Genomic DNA, 17,839 nt, shown 5'->3' on the forward strand with positions numbered 1-17,839 from the left:
TAATACATGAACTAAACTAAAGTAAGTGTGTTCGCGTATTATTTAACATTATTATTGACAGTGTCTGCTTACTACGCAGTGTTGCACGGGATCAGTGGGGAACGTCTGATTTACACTGGACGAACCTGCCGTTTTGTATGCTCAAAAAGATATCCAGTTACTTCAAATAAATAGGCTAACACGGTCTTACCAGCAGATCTCCGGTCTTCCCCATGTGATCACCGAAAGTTAATAATTATTACAAATGTTTTCAGGAGACTGACTGACAATTTTCGTCGCACCGATACTTCGAAATTGCTTCACTGCCCTATGGAATTTTAAGTTAAGCTCAATTTAATCAGGATAGAACAGTATTGAACTGTGTGAATGTGATAAGCCTGCTTTGTGAATGAAAATTCCCTTAACATACGCATGTTTTTACTATCCTGATCAGTGAAGCTAAATCAGGCCGGTGTGAGAGAGGGTTTTAAATTTTTTGAATACCACAAGAAAATATTAAACAGAGATTGCTTGTCTTGAAGATGCTATTCAGATACATTCAATCGTACATCGCCATTTTTCGCCACCGATATTGATGAGAATGTAACGTTACGCATTGTTTGCATCCAAATTGTTAGAAGAAAGAAATTTTCCACAATGTCAACGAGCTTTGGTTTTCCTTAAAAACCCTGAAGATTCCTTGTGCTTCGGGGAGAATTTCATTTTTTCAGTGTAGTAGATGCCGTTATTGTTTATGTTTACCATGTCTGTATAAAAAGTATCGTCCTGCAACTAGACTCATGTTCGGGCGTATTATAACTCATTGTACCAACGAATGAAGTTACTGACACATTTATGTATCGATGTTTGACTTGGGCTTTCCAGACCTGTTCCCCTTCTTGAAACCTGTCTCCACACATCGAAGCATCCAGGTGCAAAGCGTTTTTCAGTACGTCAACCAGTTGCAGATATAAGGGATTTCTGAAGTCACGACAGGCAACAGGAAAACTTCAGGAGCGCTTGGTCGTTTACTTGTCGGTAGTTATAAATATAATATATATTTTGTTAGCAAACAACCAAATAACATTGGAAATTCAATAAAATTTCATGCGAATACTACCTTTCAAATGTAATACAGTAGTGGACATCAGTATTAAAGGCGTGGTTTCTACGAAAGTAATAGTACAAAGTATGAAGTATACATGTATCGAATTTATTATGAAAGTAATATATACATATACTACAAATAATCATGACGGAATTACATAGTTTCTTTTATAACACGAGTAACAAGATAAGGCATTTCCATTTCCTGGATGGAAATTGGTATAAAGGCACTCACTGTGCTGTTGTGTTGTTGCATTGGTAGTATTTCTCCCAACCCCGTTCTCTTTAGTTACCTGAAAAATTCTTTTCGGCATTGATGCTATTTGGGGTTGTAGTTCTTGTAGTGGAATTGCCGCCCACTTTTCTCGTATCGCTCTTTTCAACTCGCATATGGTCTCAAATTGCCTTCCATTGCGATAAACACGTCTTGCGAGAATTCTCCAAAGGTTTTCCTCGGGGTTCAGATCCAGGCCACGTGGAGGCCAGGCCAAGAAATCGATATATTTACCTTCAAATCACTTTTAGTTGTAGCAGAAACATGGGCAGATGCGTTATCTTCGTGAAACGTTAGACTTTTGTCCCCTAGGTCCTCATAAATTCTTATCAATTTGTCTCTAGCATCTCAGTGTGCATCTTAAAGTGCATTGTAGTGCGTGATTTACCTTTAGCGCAGAACACTTCCACCACCACAATTTGTGGTCATTCTTATCTGCTGCCGGCCGCGGTGGCCGCGCGGTTCTGGCGCTGCAGTCCGGAACCGCGGGACTGCTACGGTCGCAGGTTCGAATCCTGCCTCGGGCCTGGGTGTGTGTGATGTCCTTAGATGGTTAGGTTTAAGTAGTTCTAAGTTCTAGGGGACTTATGACCTAAGATGTTGAGTCCCATAGAGCTCAGAGCCATTTGAACCATTTGAATCTTATCTGCTGCTCTGTTCTCAGATCATGCCAATCATATTGAAATCCATGCAGCTCATCTAAATTAAACTTCTCATCATCACAAGAGATCACTTTACCCCATTTTGACATTTTTTCAACAAACTCCAATCTAGTCTGTTTATGTTTGAATATTACAGGAGGTTTCTGCAGTCATTTCTTGAGTGCAAGAAGTTTGTCATGTGACAAAACTTGTCGTACAGTTCTGAAGTTACTAGCAACTATAAACCGGCAACAAGGTGAGAAGAATAACTGTTTGCGGCCCCTCTTTTGCACAAAAGTAAACGTTTCGATGCCTCAGACGTTTTTCTAGTTTGCCCATATTTTCCGTCCTGTCCATATCGCACACCCAGTCTAACGAAATTGTGAGTCACTGTACTTGGACGTTTCAACTTTTAGCGATTTCACGATTAGAGAGTCCCATTTCCTTGTACGCACCTATGTCTGCTTTTTCATTACGTGATAACTGTTCTCCGCGTGGCGTTGTCACAATCGCTGTTAACGTACACAGCGCGCGCTGTCACTAACGGGGTCTTTTCTGTCTGCAGAAAGGGACATACGCACACACTAACACGGGACAGAGCTGACTGTCTTTATGCCGAGTTCCACCCTCGACCACCTGAACCGTTGCAGTCTTGTTATATACTGTACTACTGACATCAAATGCGATACAGTTTGACTGAATTTGTCGATATACTTGATCAGTAGTAAAATTTTCTCGGGCTTCCAGCCGCGTCAGGTGGTTAAAATCCCACGAGCTTTCGACCGAGCTCTCCCCGGTCACTGTCAAGTGGTAAGACTTGACTGCTGTGTCGCCGTGACGTTAAATAGCCGCACTGCTGGCTGTGACGTCACTGGTGCTCTCTTCCTCGCCATATATGGTAATGTTTTCATTCCACGTCCACAGCGCCCGTTTTAACATCGCGATGGCCGGGTCCAAGGCTGTGCTGTGCTGCAAACTGCCGTCCTTTTTGATGGTATTTTGAGAGGTTTTTATTTCAATAGCTTCTTTTATGACACTTTCCCAAAATCCCTTCGTCTTCATAACGACAGATGTTTCGTCGAACAGAATTCGGTGTCCCATTTTCTAAGGCGTGTTCTGCCACGGCTGATTTTTCTGGATAGCGTAGGCGCAAGCACCTCTCGTGTTCCGTCCGGCGTTGCCCCACACTGCGTGCTGTCTGGCCGACGTATTAACAGCCACACTGACAGGTATCTTGTACACTCCAGGCGTTCTGAGCCCTAGATCGTCCTTCACACGCCTCATGAGCTGACGAAAAAAAAGTTTATTAATTCATATCATCGCGAAACCATGCATTCATACTTGGTCTCACACTATCGCATATACATTGTGAAGAATTATTGCAACCGGTAATGTTAATTTTCTTACAAATATCAATGCCTTTATTGTGATTTCCACTACTTTATGTGTGAAATGATGTTGAAAAAATTTAAATATTCGTAAGTGGGACTCGACCCAGCGATCCGCCGATTACGGAGCTTGAACGCTAACAACATGACCGCCACCATTTCGTGCTCAGCGCACCGATACATCATTGAAGGGTAAATCTTCCCTTGCGATTTTCTCAGAAGCGCTTAAGTAGTACGCCTTACTACATGCATATTACGTTTTCCTGATGGACTACTAAAGGTGTACAGAATTTTAAGCTAATCAGTGACACGAGATCGTGACTTCCCATTGTTACTTCAATGCGGCAAGCTGGCCTGCTTGCCTGTCCTCGTCATTAATCCACGTGGTGGATTTGATCTGGGGCTGGCTCGTATCCTCGAATCCGGGAAGAAGCACTTTTTGCGCGTGTCTCTCCGGGCGAGTTAGGTTGCAACAGTTGGGCAGAGATGAAAAGGAACTTCACAAGACAGACTATCGCGGAAAGATACATCAGACCAGTCTTATAACAGAACACCACCACCATCACCACAACCACCACCACCACCACCACCAATAACAACAACAACAACCAAATGTAGCATGAAATACATTCATGCTCATAAATGAGGGATAATGCTGATACATGGTGCAAAACGCTCTGGTGGGCGGTCTGCGGGTTTAAATCACCTCGGGGTATGACCATGCGGTGCATTTGACCTGCGGTCGTCGCACGGTGGCGCTGGCAGCAGTCCGCATACGCACAGGTGTGTTGGTGCATGTCAGAGTACGGTGCAGCGAGTAACTGTGCAGACTTTTCAGGCGTGCTAACGGTGACTGTTTGTTGAAAATGGCTCAAAGAACACATATTGATGACGTTATCAGGGGTAGAATACTAGGGCGACTGGAGGCTGGTCAAACACAGCAGGTCGCAGCACGGGCCCTCCATGCGCCACAAAGTGTGATTTCAAGATTATGGCAACAATTCCATCAGTCAGGAAACGTGTCCAGGCGCTACAGTACTGGACGTCCACAGTGAACAACACCACAAGAAGACCGATACCTCACCATCAGTGCCCGCAGACGGGCACGGAGTACTACAGATAGTCTTGCTCGGGACCTTACTGGAACCACTGGAACAGTTGTCTCCAGACACACAGTCCACAGACGACTGAACAGACACGGTTTATTCGCCTGGAGACCTGCAAGGTGCATCATTTCACTGACCCCCGGTCACAGGAGAGCCCGTAAAGCCTGGTGTTAAGAACACAGTACATGGTCATTGGAACAGAGGTCCCAGGTTATGTTCAAGGACGAGTCCAGGTATAGTGTGAACAGTGATTCTTGCCAGGTTTTCATCTGGCGTGAGCCAGGAACCAGATACTAACCCCTTAACGTCCTTGAAAGGGATCTATATGGAGGTCGTGGTTTGATGGTGTGGGGTGGGGTGGGTTTATGATTGGTGCACGTACATCCCTTCATGTCTTTGACAGAGGAACTGTAACAGATCAGGTGCCTCGGGACGTCATTTTGCACCAGTATGTCCGCCTTTTCAGGGATGCAGTGGGTCCCACCTTCCTCCTGATGGATGATAACGCACGGTCCCACCGAGCTGCCATTGTGGAGGAGTACGTTGAAAGTGAAGATATCAGGCGAATGGAGTGGCCTGCCTGTTCTCCAGACCTAAACTCCATCTAGCCCGTCGGGGATGCTCTCGGTTGACGTATCGCTGCACGCCTTCAAACCCCTTCAGCAGCTCCACAGGCACTGGTGCAAGAATGGGAGGCTATACCCCAGCAGCTGCTCGACCACCTGATCCAGAGTATGCCAACCCGTTGTGCGGCCTATGTACGTGTGCATGGTGATCATATCCCGTACTGATGTTGGGGTACATGCGCAGGAAATAGTGGCGTTTTAGCACATGTGTTTCGGGACGGTTTTCTCAACTTATCACCAATACCGTTGACTTACAGATCTGTGTCGCGTGTGTTTCCTATGTGCCTATGCTATTAGCGCCAATTTTGTGTAGTGCCACGATGTGTGGCACCACATTCTGCAATTATCCTTAATTTATGAACATGAGTGTATTTTGCTAACGTAAGTGATTTCCGGAGTTTTCTCACCGGCGCACTAGAAAGCTACGGAATGAACTCGTTCTGTCGTGTCACTCACCAGTTGATCGTTAACGTCCAAGCCGTAGGCCACGGTGGCCAGCACGTCCAGCGTGAGGCAGGCGGTCGCGGCCAGCGCCCACGCGTAGCTCGACAGCAGGCACGCCAGGCCGGACACGCGGCGCAGCGACACCACTGCAACACACAAGTCACCTCCTGCAGCACGTCCTCTGCAGTGGCGTTGCTGGTCCAGACGCTCCGCTACCAACTTCTGCAATACGAGGCGCATCTAAAAAGCTCGGTGATTGGCCTCTATCTGAATGACCATCATCATCATTAGCAGCAGCAGCAGCAGCAGCAGCAGTCGAAAATACCTCCAACAGACTTGTCGTTACATAGAAGATTCACTCGAGCTGCTCATGTTTTCTTATGCCATCTACCCACTTTCCCTTACAAGGGATCCCCCCCAGATTTAGTGCTAAGACGGCCCGGTGGACAGCCCGTCAAAAATTGAACAAAGATCATGCATGAAAACAGGAAGAAGTTATACTCAGCAGTGAAAAAAGAAGCAAAATCGAAACAGCGAACGATCCAAGTTCAAGATGTAGAACATCGAGGAAAGTTCAGTAGCCGCAGCGTCGTGGTTATGTGGTCACGATCTTAGACTGCAAAGAGGGATTTCCGTGTTCAAATACCCCTCGTGCCCAATTTTTGTTTTTCTTTTCAGGAGATTATGAACAGTCTGTCCGGTCATAGACGTGTCTCCTAGTTTTACTCAAATTCGTGTCCGTGCTATGGTGTAAAGTGCATTTGCAACAGCGAGATGAAACGAAGGGATTTCCAGATATGCGTACATCCTATTCGTTCTGCACAAGTACCACATATTATAACTCTTGCATTCCGTCCTTTGTTGCAACGTAGTTCACACCAGTTTAGTTGCTCTTTCCATTTCTGTGAGAGGTCTATGCGGCATCTCGCCTGCTCTCATTTTTCATCACACTTACTTGCGACAGTAATGCATTCTTTAACCAATCTATAGTGTGACAATCGCCAAGACTACAGAAGGAGGATGGGCACATCAGTAACCAGACGGAGAGTTCATAATTTTATGAAAAAAAGATACACTGATGCGCCAAAGAAACTGGTATAGGCATGTGTATTCAAATACAGAGGTATGTAAACATGCAAAACACGGCGCTGCGGTCGGCAACGCATATATAAGACAACAAGTGTCTGACGCAATTGTCAGATCGGTTACTGCTGCTGCAATGGCAGGTTATCGAGATTTCAGTGAGTTTGAACGTGGCATTATAGTCGGCGCACTAGCGATGGGACACAGCGTCTCCGAAGTAGCGATGAAGTGGGGATTTTCCCATACGACCATTTCACTAGTGTAGCGTGGATATCAGGAGTCCGGTAAAACATCAAATCTCAGATATCGCTACTGCCGGAAAAAAGTCCTGCAAGAACGGGGCCAACGACGACTGAAGAGAGTCATTCAGCGCGACAGAAGTGCAACCCTTCCGTAAACTGCTGCAGATTTCAATGCTGGGCCATCAAGAAGTTTAGCGTGCGAACCATTCAACGAAACACCACCGATATGGGCTTTCGGCGCCGAAGGCCCACTCGTGTACCATTGATGACTGCACGACACAGAGCCTTACGCCTCGCCTGCGCCCATCATCATCGGCATTGGACTGTTGATAACTGGAAACAGCTTGGTTGGACGAGTCTCGTTTCAAATTGTATCGAACAAACGGACGTGTACGGGTACTGAGACAATCTCAAGAATCCATGCACCCTGCAAGTCAGGAGGGGACTGTTCCGGAGCCTCTGTTACGGTGTGAGGCGTGTGCAGCTGGAGTGATACGGGACCCCTGATACGTCTAGATACGACGCTGACAGGTGAGACGTACGCAAGCACCCTGTCTGATCAGACAAGATGTATCCATCCATGTCCATTGTGCATTCCGACGGACTTGAGCAATTACAGCAGGATAATGCGACACCCCACACGTCCAGAATTCCTGCCGAGTGACTCCAGAAATGCTCTTCTGAGTCTAAACACTTCCGCTGACCACCAAACTCCCCAGACATGAACATTACAGAGCATATCTGGGATGCCTTGCAACGTGCAGTTCAGAAGAGATTTACAACCCCTCGTACTCTTACGGATTTATAGACAGCCCAGTAGGATTCATGGTGTCAGTTCCCTTCAGCACTACTTCAGACAGTAGTAGAGTCTATGCCACGTCGTGTTGCGGCACTTATGCGTGCTCGCAGGTGCCCTACACGATATTAGGCAGGTGTACCAGTTTTTTGGCTCTTCAGTGTATATATGGGGTGCGAGGGAGATTTGAGCACGGATCTCGCGCTATATAGTCCAACACCGTGACCACACAATAAGGACGCCGTGTGCCTTGCAAGTTTCCTGATGTTGAACATTTGAGCTTGGACCGTTCGCTGTTTCTATTTTGCTTCTTTTTTTACAGTTCAACACACCTTCTTTCTGTTTTCGTGCATGATCTGTCTTCAGGTTTTGACAGGCTGTCCACTGGGACATTTTTTCACTAAATCTGAGAAGGGTGGGATGGGGAGTTTCCCTTGTTAGATCAGTGGTCAGCAACCTTTCAGAGGCCAAAAGCTCTCAAAGAAATCGAATGTCAGCATACACAACCGCCCACTCGCACCCCCTACAGAGCTTAACAAATGAATAATCTGTTTGGCCTGAAAGGCTACTCAAAATTCCTATTTTACATTGCCTCTGCAGAATTTAGTGCACATTCAAAGAATTCAAAGAAGTACACTCATTTGCTTTATTGTTAAACGAAGAAATAACGAGAGATGCGCCAATTCATGCAGTTCCTTACGTTTCTTTTACTCTGGTTTTTATTTCTATCTTTGGTCGAAAATGCACATTGTACCCAAATCCTGCCGTGAATGTAATCGTTATTCCTTAGGCTTTTCCCGGTGAGAAGGGGTACTGGCTATTAACTTTTCGACAAAATGTTACCAATTCTGATCAACAGTGAAGAGTTTCAATACCGGTTGTCATAGTTGCTGACAAGTATTCCGTACTGTATGGCCGTGGTCGAAGAAACTTTTCGGTTCTTGATGTTTTGTCTGGAGCTGAGCTGGTCATCTTCGGAATATACTAGATACGACTCCTGAAGATGTCCAGCGCAGCTCTGGCCGAAACCTCAGGAACCGAAAAGTTTCTTCGACCACAGCCACACAGCCCGGAAGACTCATCAGCAACTGTTACTAGTTCTGCTTCATCAAATTTTATCTTCAGGACGTTGTCTCTACGAAAGTTCTGACAATTGTCTTCGAACTCCGTAGTTACTTGTCTATTTTACAAATAAGAAAAATATTTCCTGACTGAATTTATAACACTAGCAAAGATTTCCAAATTACAGCACGATAAACAAAACCTTTTTGTAGCCACAACTGTTACAGCTGTCAAATAAGCGGTGACATAATTATTGCTCTTAAGAAAAGTAAGAGATTCTGAAAATTGTAGTAGAAAACAACTCATATCTAGTACAACCAACCGTCATTACTCCAAAAACACTAATGGAGTGTAATGAAAACAAAGAGACAGCGACAGAACCACGATAAAGTATGGATGTCAGATCCATCTCACGTATGTAACGAATTTTATAATATTTTTTAATTAATATTTACCTATTATATAAGAAATATTGTACCAAACGTATGTATAATTTACTTACAGATGACCTGAAGATGACTATTTGCCGAGATAAGCGTGTAGTAACGAATAAAACGATCTAACTTAGCAGCGTTTTTGGAATCTTAATAATGTAATGTCCTTAAAAAATCTATTGCGTATGACAGGTACTGACTGCTACTATGGTATTTATAGTAAAGAAAATAAATACAGTAAAGAACGTAAACAGAAACGTAAAATGGCCTAGAATATATCTGTGGTAACCGAAAAAGAGTGAAAGTGAAAGTTCGCCATCAGCATGTGCAACTAGTCTTGAATTACGGCAACGAGACAGAGCTGAAATCCAGAACCTGCTGAGGAACTTACAATACTGAGGGTTGCTGATAGAGGAAAGGAAGGACGCTAATACTTAAGTGCTTGGATTGTGTTTAATGTGACACCTTGTCGCACCCGAAGCACTGCATTTTGCTTCCCTGTAATCAAACTGATACTGTGATACACATCCAAACACATGCGCTTACCGCACAAACGCCTGTTGCTGATTGTCTGTCGCTCTATATCTGCAGCTCCACAACGGTGCATTTCCTACCAATGGTCATCTCGAAAATCATGCTCGTTTCGACGTACCACCCCCCCCCCCCCCCCCTTTAAACCACCACCATCCTCCCCTGCGCTGACGTTATTGTAAGATTGATTTACTCTGCTCTTAATTGTTTCTTATGACTTGCCTTTCTCCTTGTGAACCAGAATAAAGTACAGGGGCACGGGTTTTACTTGGCAGTCAACTTCAAAGTGATGGTGAGTGTGGTAATACTCCACCATGATAGTTATGTATACCCCGAGTCGGGTGTTTCACCAGTTACTGGGTGGCTACTAGCAGAGCTCCTTTCGAAGGGTTTTGAAGCAGCTTTGTTATCAGAACAATAGTTGTTGAATGCAAGGTGAGGTTTCTCAAAACCAACCTGGAGTTTATATGTTGACACAATGTAATCTGGACAAAACTTTGCTGTTGCGCCTGATATATGTTTTTCAGGAAATATCGTGTTCAGCAAATATTGTAGGACATACTGCACGTAATCAACCATTCCCCCCACTCCCCTACTGCTCCGTAACACATTTGTGCTTATTCCTACCCTGACATTTATCCTTTCAACTTTAATACCAAACTGATAGTTCCTTTCTAAACTACTGCACATCCACTGAAATAGTATCAGTTGGATGTCGTGTCAGCATTAAAAACTGCTTGGCGCTGCTGATTCAAGAGACTAACCAATCACTCACGCATCCTTGAATTTCTAGCCTGCGTTTCCGTGATCATGTATGTTCATAAAACGTTGTCGGCTATTTCCGGCGTCTGGAGACACAGTACCGCAGCATCGTCTCGGAGTATGGTCCACCACCCATAAAATCATTTTACAGGGTTCAGTAGTTACACAGAGGGACTTGTGCAGGATGAATTAGTGTTAACAGCGGCATCAAACCAATTTTAGGTCTCAAAGACCTAAATAACATAAAATATTTGAGCTTTCCCGTAATTTTAATTTCAGAAATTACATTACGTTTTACAGAGAAAAATAACTGTACAAGGCTGGATAAAAAAGTAATGCTTTCTGTGTCATAAATAAATTAATAATGGACATGTAACAGCAGAATTACTGCATATCATACGCCCGCCCGGTTGGCCTGAGGTCTAACGCACTGCTTTCCGGGCGGGAAGGCGTACCAGCCACCGGCGCGAATCCGCCTGGCGGATTACTGTCGAGGTCCGGTGTGCCGGCCAGTCTGTGGATGGTTTTTAAGACGGTTTTCCATCTGCCTCGGTGAATCCGGGCTGTTTCCCCTCATTTCGCCTCAGTTACACTATGTCGGCGATTGCTGCGCAAACACTGTTTCCACGTACGCGTACACCATAATTACTCTACCACACAAACATTTGGGTTGCACTTGTCTGGTGTGAGACGTTCCCAGGAGGGGGGCGGGGAAGGGGTGCACTGGGGGCCGAACCGCACAATAACGTTGGGTTCGGTGAGGGGTGGCGGTGGGCAGAGTGGACTGCTGTAGCCTGTTGTGCAGTAGCCTACTGAGGGCTACGGCGGGGACGAAGCCGCTCCGTCGTTTCTAGGTCCCCAGTCCCATACAATACAATACATGTCATACAGTGAACTGCCTGTGCACAACACTACCGTTCAACATAGTTACCATGCAGTAATCAAAACCACTTTGGAAAAGTTCAGTTCTTCTTCCTGAGCCATTATTTTAATATCCCAGGTTTCAGTGTTGATTGTCAGCTCTAACGCGTCTGCCTCCTCAAGTTGGTAAACTATCGGAAAAGAAAACAACGAAGACGAGACACTAAAACAACGACAACTGTAAAATAATAAGAATAAAATGGTGGAAGGGTAGGAGCGATGCTGGACCACTGGGCAAGGGCAGCTATAGGACCCGTGGGTCAGCGACGGGTTACCTCACGAACCCCTCAAGTGGTCGATGAAACAAAAGTGTCCTACCTCACAGAAAGAAGTAGAAACCATCTTCAAGAGTAAAACGTAAAACCAGATCAACCGCTTTGGCATCGTCTGCTAGCACCAGAGACAGCACACCAGCAATTTTAAGGTCTCACAGTAGGATGGCCAAATTAGGGAAGTCTAGTATGATGTGGGCCACTGTGACACAGGCACCACACCAACACTGGGGTGGATCCTCATGTCGTAGGATGTTGCATTAGATCAGCCAAATGCGGCCAATGTGAGGATGACGGAACGGTGGATTCCCTATGAAAAGCACGAAGGAAAGACTGCCACATGGATATGGTCCACTGTAGTATTCTCAGCTCTCTTGGAGAAACTAGAGCACACCATTCCATGCTCCTAGCTTCCAACAATTAACGTTGCGGTATCGATCTGCTTCTGGTACCCGCATCTCCAGAGTCGGCATCCTGGTAACCAATTTGGCGATCTGGTCAGCATTTTCGTTCCCTGTGGTCCCAACGTGTTCAGGGATCCAGACGATGATGACTGACTGTCAAGCTTGATGGATATCAGAAAGGACTCTGTGTTGGATCAAAGGAAGATCTGGTATCTCTTAGGTGTTGTGAGGGTAGTTTCGTCGTCTTAACTTACTGACGCAGCGTTTAGTATTATTCGTCTGCTATTTCAAATATTTGCTTAAATGTGTCGTATAGTACCATTGCCGAAGCTTCGAGTGGCAAAGATCCAACAAGAGAGAAAACTAGCCACAAGAATATTCGATGATCATCTGAAATAATGATTGAATTGTTGAAAGTAATGGTATCGCTGTACATTTTTTTGCGAAGTGGTTCCAAGATGGTATAGCATGGGTAACTGGTTCCAAAATTGTTTTACATGGGTCTTATGGTCAGTTTCAGTGGAAGAGTCGCAGTGAAAATGTGATGCTGAGAAGCTACAGTGAAGGAGTCGTGCTGCACAGTCACGTTCACACCGTGGATTTCTCAGTGGAGGTGGAGATATTAGCGGTTGGACGGATAGTCGCAGTGAAGTGCTACAACTTGCACTAATAACAGTATGGGTGCTTTCAGGTCAGAGTGACTACTGGTCATTTATAGCCGATCTGTTTAACACTAAGTTTTTTTCCAGAAATTGCTGTCTGGTGGTCCCAATTGTTAATAACCTTACAACGTTACTAGTAAGGCAGATCTTATCAAACAGTAATATGAAGTATGGGCTCAAATAATTCGTTGGAAACGTTCATTGAGAGCGCTGTACTAAGACCAAGCACTTATTGTCGATACGTAAATTGAGTGCTCAAATACTGTTCGGAATTGTCCCATAGAGTTTGGGATATGTTCCTGCAATGGAATGTTCGCTGTGTTTTTGTATATGTGATTAGCACACACTGAGAGAGTCGAGTGTTTGCTTTGTTTACTTGGAAGATTTGCACACATTAAGAGGATAGTGTTGTACATTGTTTGTGTGACTATTTGTAACATATTTGAATGGACAGGCACTAACGAATTTTCGGAACGAAACTATGTTTTGGTCGTACAGAGTTGACTGCGTCGAGAATGACTCTTCAGACGAAATCTGGAATCATCTGTGAAAAGAACATTGGCCCACGGTTCGACTGTCCACGTGGCATGTTGACAACTCCTCTAGACGTTCCCTTCTGACATGACGCATCAGAAGTACACAAGCAGCAGGTCTTCAACAGTAAAAACCAATCTGCTGAAGCCTTCTGTACACCATTTGCTTCGATGCATGTCCAGTGGATGCTGCAGTCAGATGGCAGTTGCTTTGCAGTACTAAGGCGACACTGTTGTGCCCTTATAGCCAAATAATGGTCCTCTCTTTTTGATATCAGTTGATCGGCCTTATCCTGGTCTTCGAGATGCTGTTTCGATCTCTATAAATTGTAGCCACATCCGAGAAGTAACAGAACGATTCGCATTAAGCCTTTGGGTCAAATCAGTTTGCGACTGTCCTGTTTCCATTCTTCTTATGGCCTTCCACCGCAGAGAGTCTGGGAGGCGTCTTCTATGTGCCATACTGCAGTGTCTGTCACTGTACACACAGCGACTGTGGATGTGGGACTACCAGAAAACACTACCCCCTTTGATAGATGCCCTGAAGTCGTCGTCGACATGGTTGACTAGAATGCCATCTTCGGTGCACAACACGATTGCACGGACATCTGTTGACATTTAGTGGGATTATACCATGAATTACATAAGGCTCGGGGAAATAGCGGTTTGCTGCTTTAATTTTGGACACTAATGAACTTAATAATACCTGGTATTAATGGTTTACACTTGTATAAGCATTTCAGGTACAGTCTTGTGCACAGTTGCTCCTATTAATTTAAAAAAAAGAAATCTTGCGCTGGTATAGATTATTACCGGTTTTAGGATCAGTGTACCTAATTATTTCATCATCAACATATGCAAATCTTAAGCACTGAAGCCCGATTTACTTTATGCAGAATTCGGAGTCGCAAACGTTAGAAAACTTTCTCTCACTTTTATACGACTAACAATAAGCCCAGACAGTTGGGGTGCATATAATCCACACAGGGAAGGGGGGGGGGGGGGGGGGGAGGGGACACACTGGGGTGGCGACAGGGAGTGCATCTGGCCGCAACTTACACAAACCATGTTAAATCCGTTAATAACCTTGCCAATATGAGAAAATGCCAAAAGAAGAAGAAGAAGAAGAAGAAGAAGAGGAAGAAAATCAGGACAGAGTGCAAATGCTACTCGGAGCTAAAGGTGTTGCCATAAGAGAGGAATTCATGGACAGCCACCTCGTACCAGTCAAAAGACTGTATATTGTAATTCTTGCTGTTCTAAGTGACAGTAACCAGCGTAAACCAATTTATGTAGTGACCACGTGAGGTGTTGCTTGCGCATTGATAAAACGTGTGTTACCTCATTGATTTGGCTTTATAAAGTCCATTATATGGACTTGTAACTAAGTATCCGATCTGATTTCAATTCCTACGTTCACTTATCTGTTATTTGAATGCTTTGGCGTCACTAATGTTATATAAAGTAGTGAACAATAAGGATTAATTTATCCATCGCCAAGATTAATATTATTTTGTGTTTCTTTGTTGCAAAGATTTATATTATTTTTGTTTTCTCTATTCAGATTTAGTAAGTAAAAAGTTTATGAATTCCTTTTTAAAGTTACTAATACACAAGTACCTACAATTTTCATCAGTGACAGAAATTATTAAATGTAAATAGTATCAAAAATTGGAATAAAATATAATAATTTGGTTTATAAATTACTGGTCCTCCAAATTTAGCATTTGGTTTAAATGAAGAAATTATATTAATTTTTCTATGAAAATGATCATTATGTTTAACAAACAATCTGTCAGATAGATTGAAGTTTAAATTTATTAATTCATATAGAATAATTTTAGGAACATTACTGGCAATTGCTTTTTCATTACCTTCAATAACTTGACTATTAAATCCTAAAATTTGAACTATACAATCTTCTTTATCCATAAATGAAGTAACTCTGTTTAAAATGTTGTCTTGTTTAATGAGTATATTATGCTTTTCTGATTGAAGAAATTTTCTAAATTTTTCAAACATTATCGACGGAAAGGAATTTCTACTATTTCTTCATTAGTATATAATGGATTATTTTTGATGTAATATTTAGAGTTAAAAAAGTTATATAAAAACATCTTTATAAGTGTGTTTTATTGTAACATCTTTATAAGTTTCTTTTATTGTAACAGATGAATTATCGCTCAATTGAAATAATCTACTCATTCATATTAAACAATTACGCAAATGGATGACAGATTAATAACTAAAAATAAGAATTTCTGAAAACAAAAAATAAACATGGTATACTTTTACCTAATTTAATTTGAAGTTGAGTAATAGGTCCAAGTGGCTGTGGAAAAACATTAATGATTGATAATTATATTCTAGGTTCAGGATGGTTAACCTGGAAAAAATTAATCATTTGTACATTTATTCTAGAAGTTTAGATCAAATAAAATATTAAGAATTTATAAAACGATATGAAAAAATTTAAGATAAAGTTAATGAAAAAAATTGCTGCTTTTAAAGAAAATAATTATAAAATTACCCTATTAGATTAATGTGAAAATAATTCAGTTGTAGTTTTTGAGGATTTAATTCTTTAAAATCAAGATATAGTTTGAGAATATTTTATTACAGATGGACATAAAGGAATGGACCGTTTTTACACAGCTCCAACTTATTTAAAAATACCAAACCAATTAGTTAGAGATAATCTAAGTATTTAAAATATTTTCAGACAATATGATACATATTTAAATCATATTTATCATTAATTTGTTGTGTGAGATTTAAAATTTGATTGCTTCTAAGAATTGCGTAGTTAATGTTGGAATAAAGGTCTTTTTGTTTTATAACAATAGATGTGGTGAGAAAAATTAATAATGGTAAATACTGAGGCAAGCTTAAGCATTTTTCTAACATAAAACGTAAATGTTAAAAATAAAATAGTTGAACAAATGGGAGGGGGGAGGGAATCAAATATAAACAGTATTTTTATTCCTGAACATCAGCAGATGGTAGGACTGGCCCTGTGCCTCTTCTATCTTTAGACTGGACTGTTAGAAGGTGAGGAGAGCATGCTGTTAAATATTTCCCACCATTTCATCAGTAACACTCACAATGTCTGACCAATAGGTGCACCCCTCCATTGTTGAATGCATAATTATCAAATTCCTTGCTCATGAAGGAGTTACAGAGGTGGACATTTGCCAAAGATCGACTGCACAGTTCGGTGACAAAACATTATCAAGAATGTGTGTGTTTGCCTGGTACAAAAAGTTAGAGGATGGACATGAATGTGTGGAAAATCAGCAATATAATCGCCGTCCTCGGACCAGCATTACAGACAAAAACATTCGTGCAGTTAAAGACATATTTGAAGACAATCGAAGGGCGAGAGTATCAAAAATAAAAAATGTCAGAATCAATTATGGGAGCTATCACAAACGACCTACAGTTCTGTAAAGAGTGTTTGAGATGGGTCCCTAAACATTTGAGGGAAAATCTATAGTTGAGACTTTTGGAGGTCTGTCATAGGCTTACAGCAAGGCTTGCAGAATAAGTTGATGCGTTTTTTAAGTCGGATCGTCACCTGCAACATACCTTTTGTTCACCACAACACTCCAGAATCCAAACATGCCAGTAAGGAGTGTTGGAGGAAAGGGGAGGCAACACCAGTGAAAGCCAAGACTCGACTGTCAGCTGACAAGGTTCTTTCAACGGTTTGTTTCGATCATTTTGCTGATTGACTCTTTGCATGAGCAACGCACAATCAATGCTGCTTACTACTGTGAACTGTTGAACAAGACGCGATTTGCATATCGCTGCAAAAGACAAGACCAATCGATTCAACAGGTCATCCTCCTCCATGACAATGCGCGACCCCATACTGCTGCTCTGTCTCCAAGCTACAGGGAATGCACTAGACTACACTTTATCATCCTCCTTACAGCCTGGACTTACCACCCTGTGGTTTCCATTTATTTGGACCACTTAAAGAAACACTAGGAGGGCGATGATTTGAAGATGACAAGAGTGTGGAAGACTTTGTGCTCAACTGGCTGGTGACACGACCCAGCTCTTTTTATGATAGGGGCATCAAAAAGCTGCCCATATGCTGGGACAAATGCATTTCGAAAGCAGGAATATGTGGAAAAATAAATTACAATTGTGTTGAGTTTTTCATTAATGAATTTATATAAAAATAAAATCCCATTTATATTTGATCCAACCTCGTAAAAATATTGAACATAAATGTCAAACATAAAAACATTGAATGTAAATGTCAAACACAAAAATGTTGAATGTAAATGTCAAACATAAAAACATGGAACTTAAAAATGAATGTTGAACATAAAAACATTGAACATAAAATCGTTGAGCAAAATAATTATGAACGTAAAAGTGCTGAATGAGAAATAATACAATTATTATAATATTTTATCCTTAACAAATGTTTTGAAAATGTATCCAGAAGTTGTAAAAAAAGCTAACCAAAAAAGAAAAGTAAAGGAACAATTAGAAGAAGAGTTTTAAAATGGAAAAAACAACCAATAACAGAATATTAAAAATTTAATAAAGGAGATG

General features: G+C 42.3%; 1 protein-coding gene across 1 annotated transcript in view; it reads right to left on the minus strand.

The window, feature by feature from the left end:
- The window catches only part of LOC124612898, a 322,527-nt gene that overhangs the window by 180,832 nt on the left and 123,856 nt on the right, over positions 1-17,839 (minus strand). The window contains exon 4 of the mRNA XM_047141362.1: positions 5,578-5,711. Coding sequence (XP_046997318.1) covers positions 5,578-5,711 — 134 coding nt within the window. The remainder of the gene's footprint in view (positions 1-5,577; positions 5,712-17,839) is intronic.

This window comes from Schistocerca americana, chromosome 4, assembly GCF_021461395.2.
Source record: "Schistocerca americana isolate TAMUIC-IGC-003095 chromosome 4, iqSchAmer2.1, whole genome shotgun sequence".
NCBI lineage: Eukaryota > Metazoa > Arthropoda > Insecta > Orthoptera > Acrididae > Schistocerca > Schistocerca americana.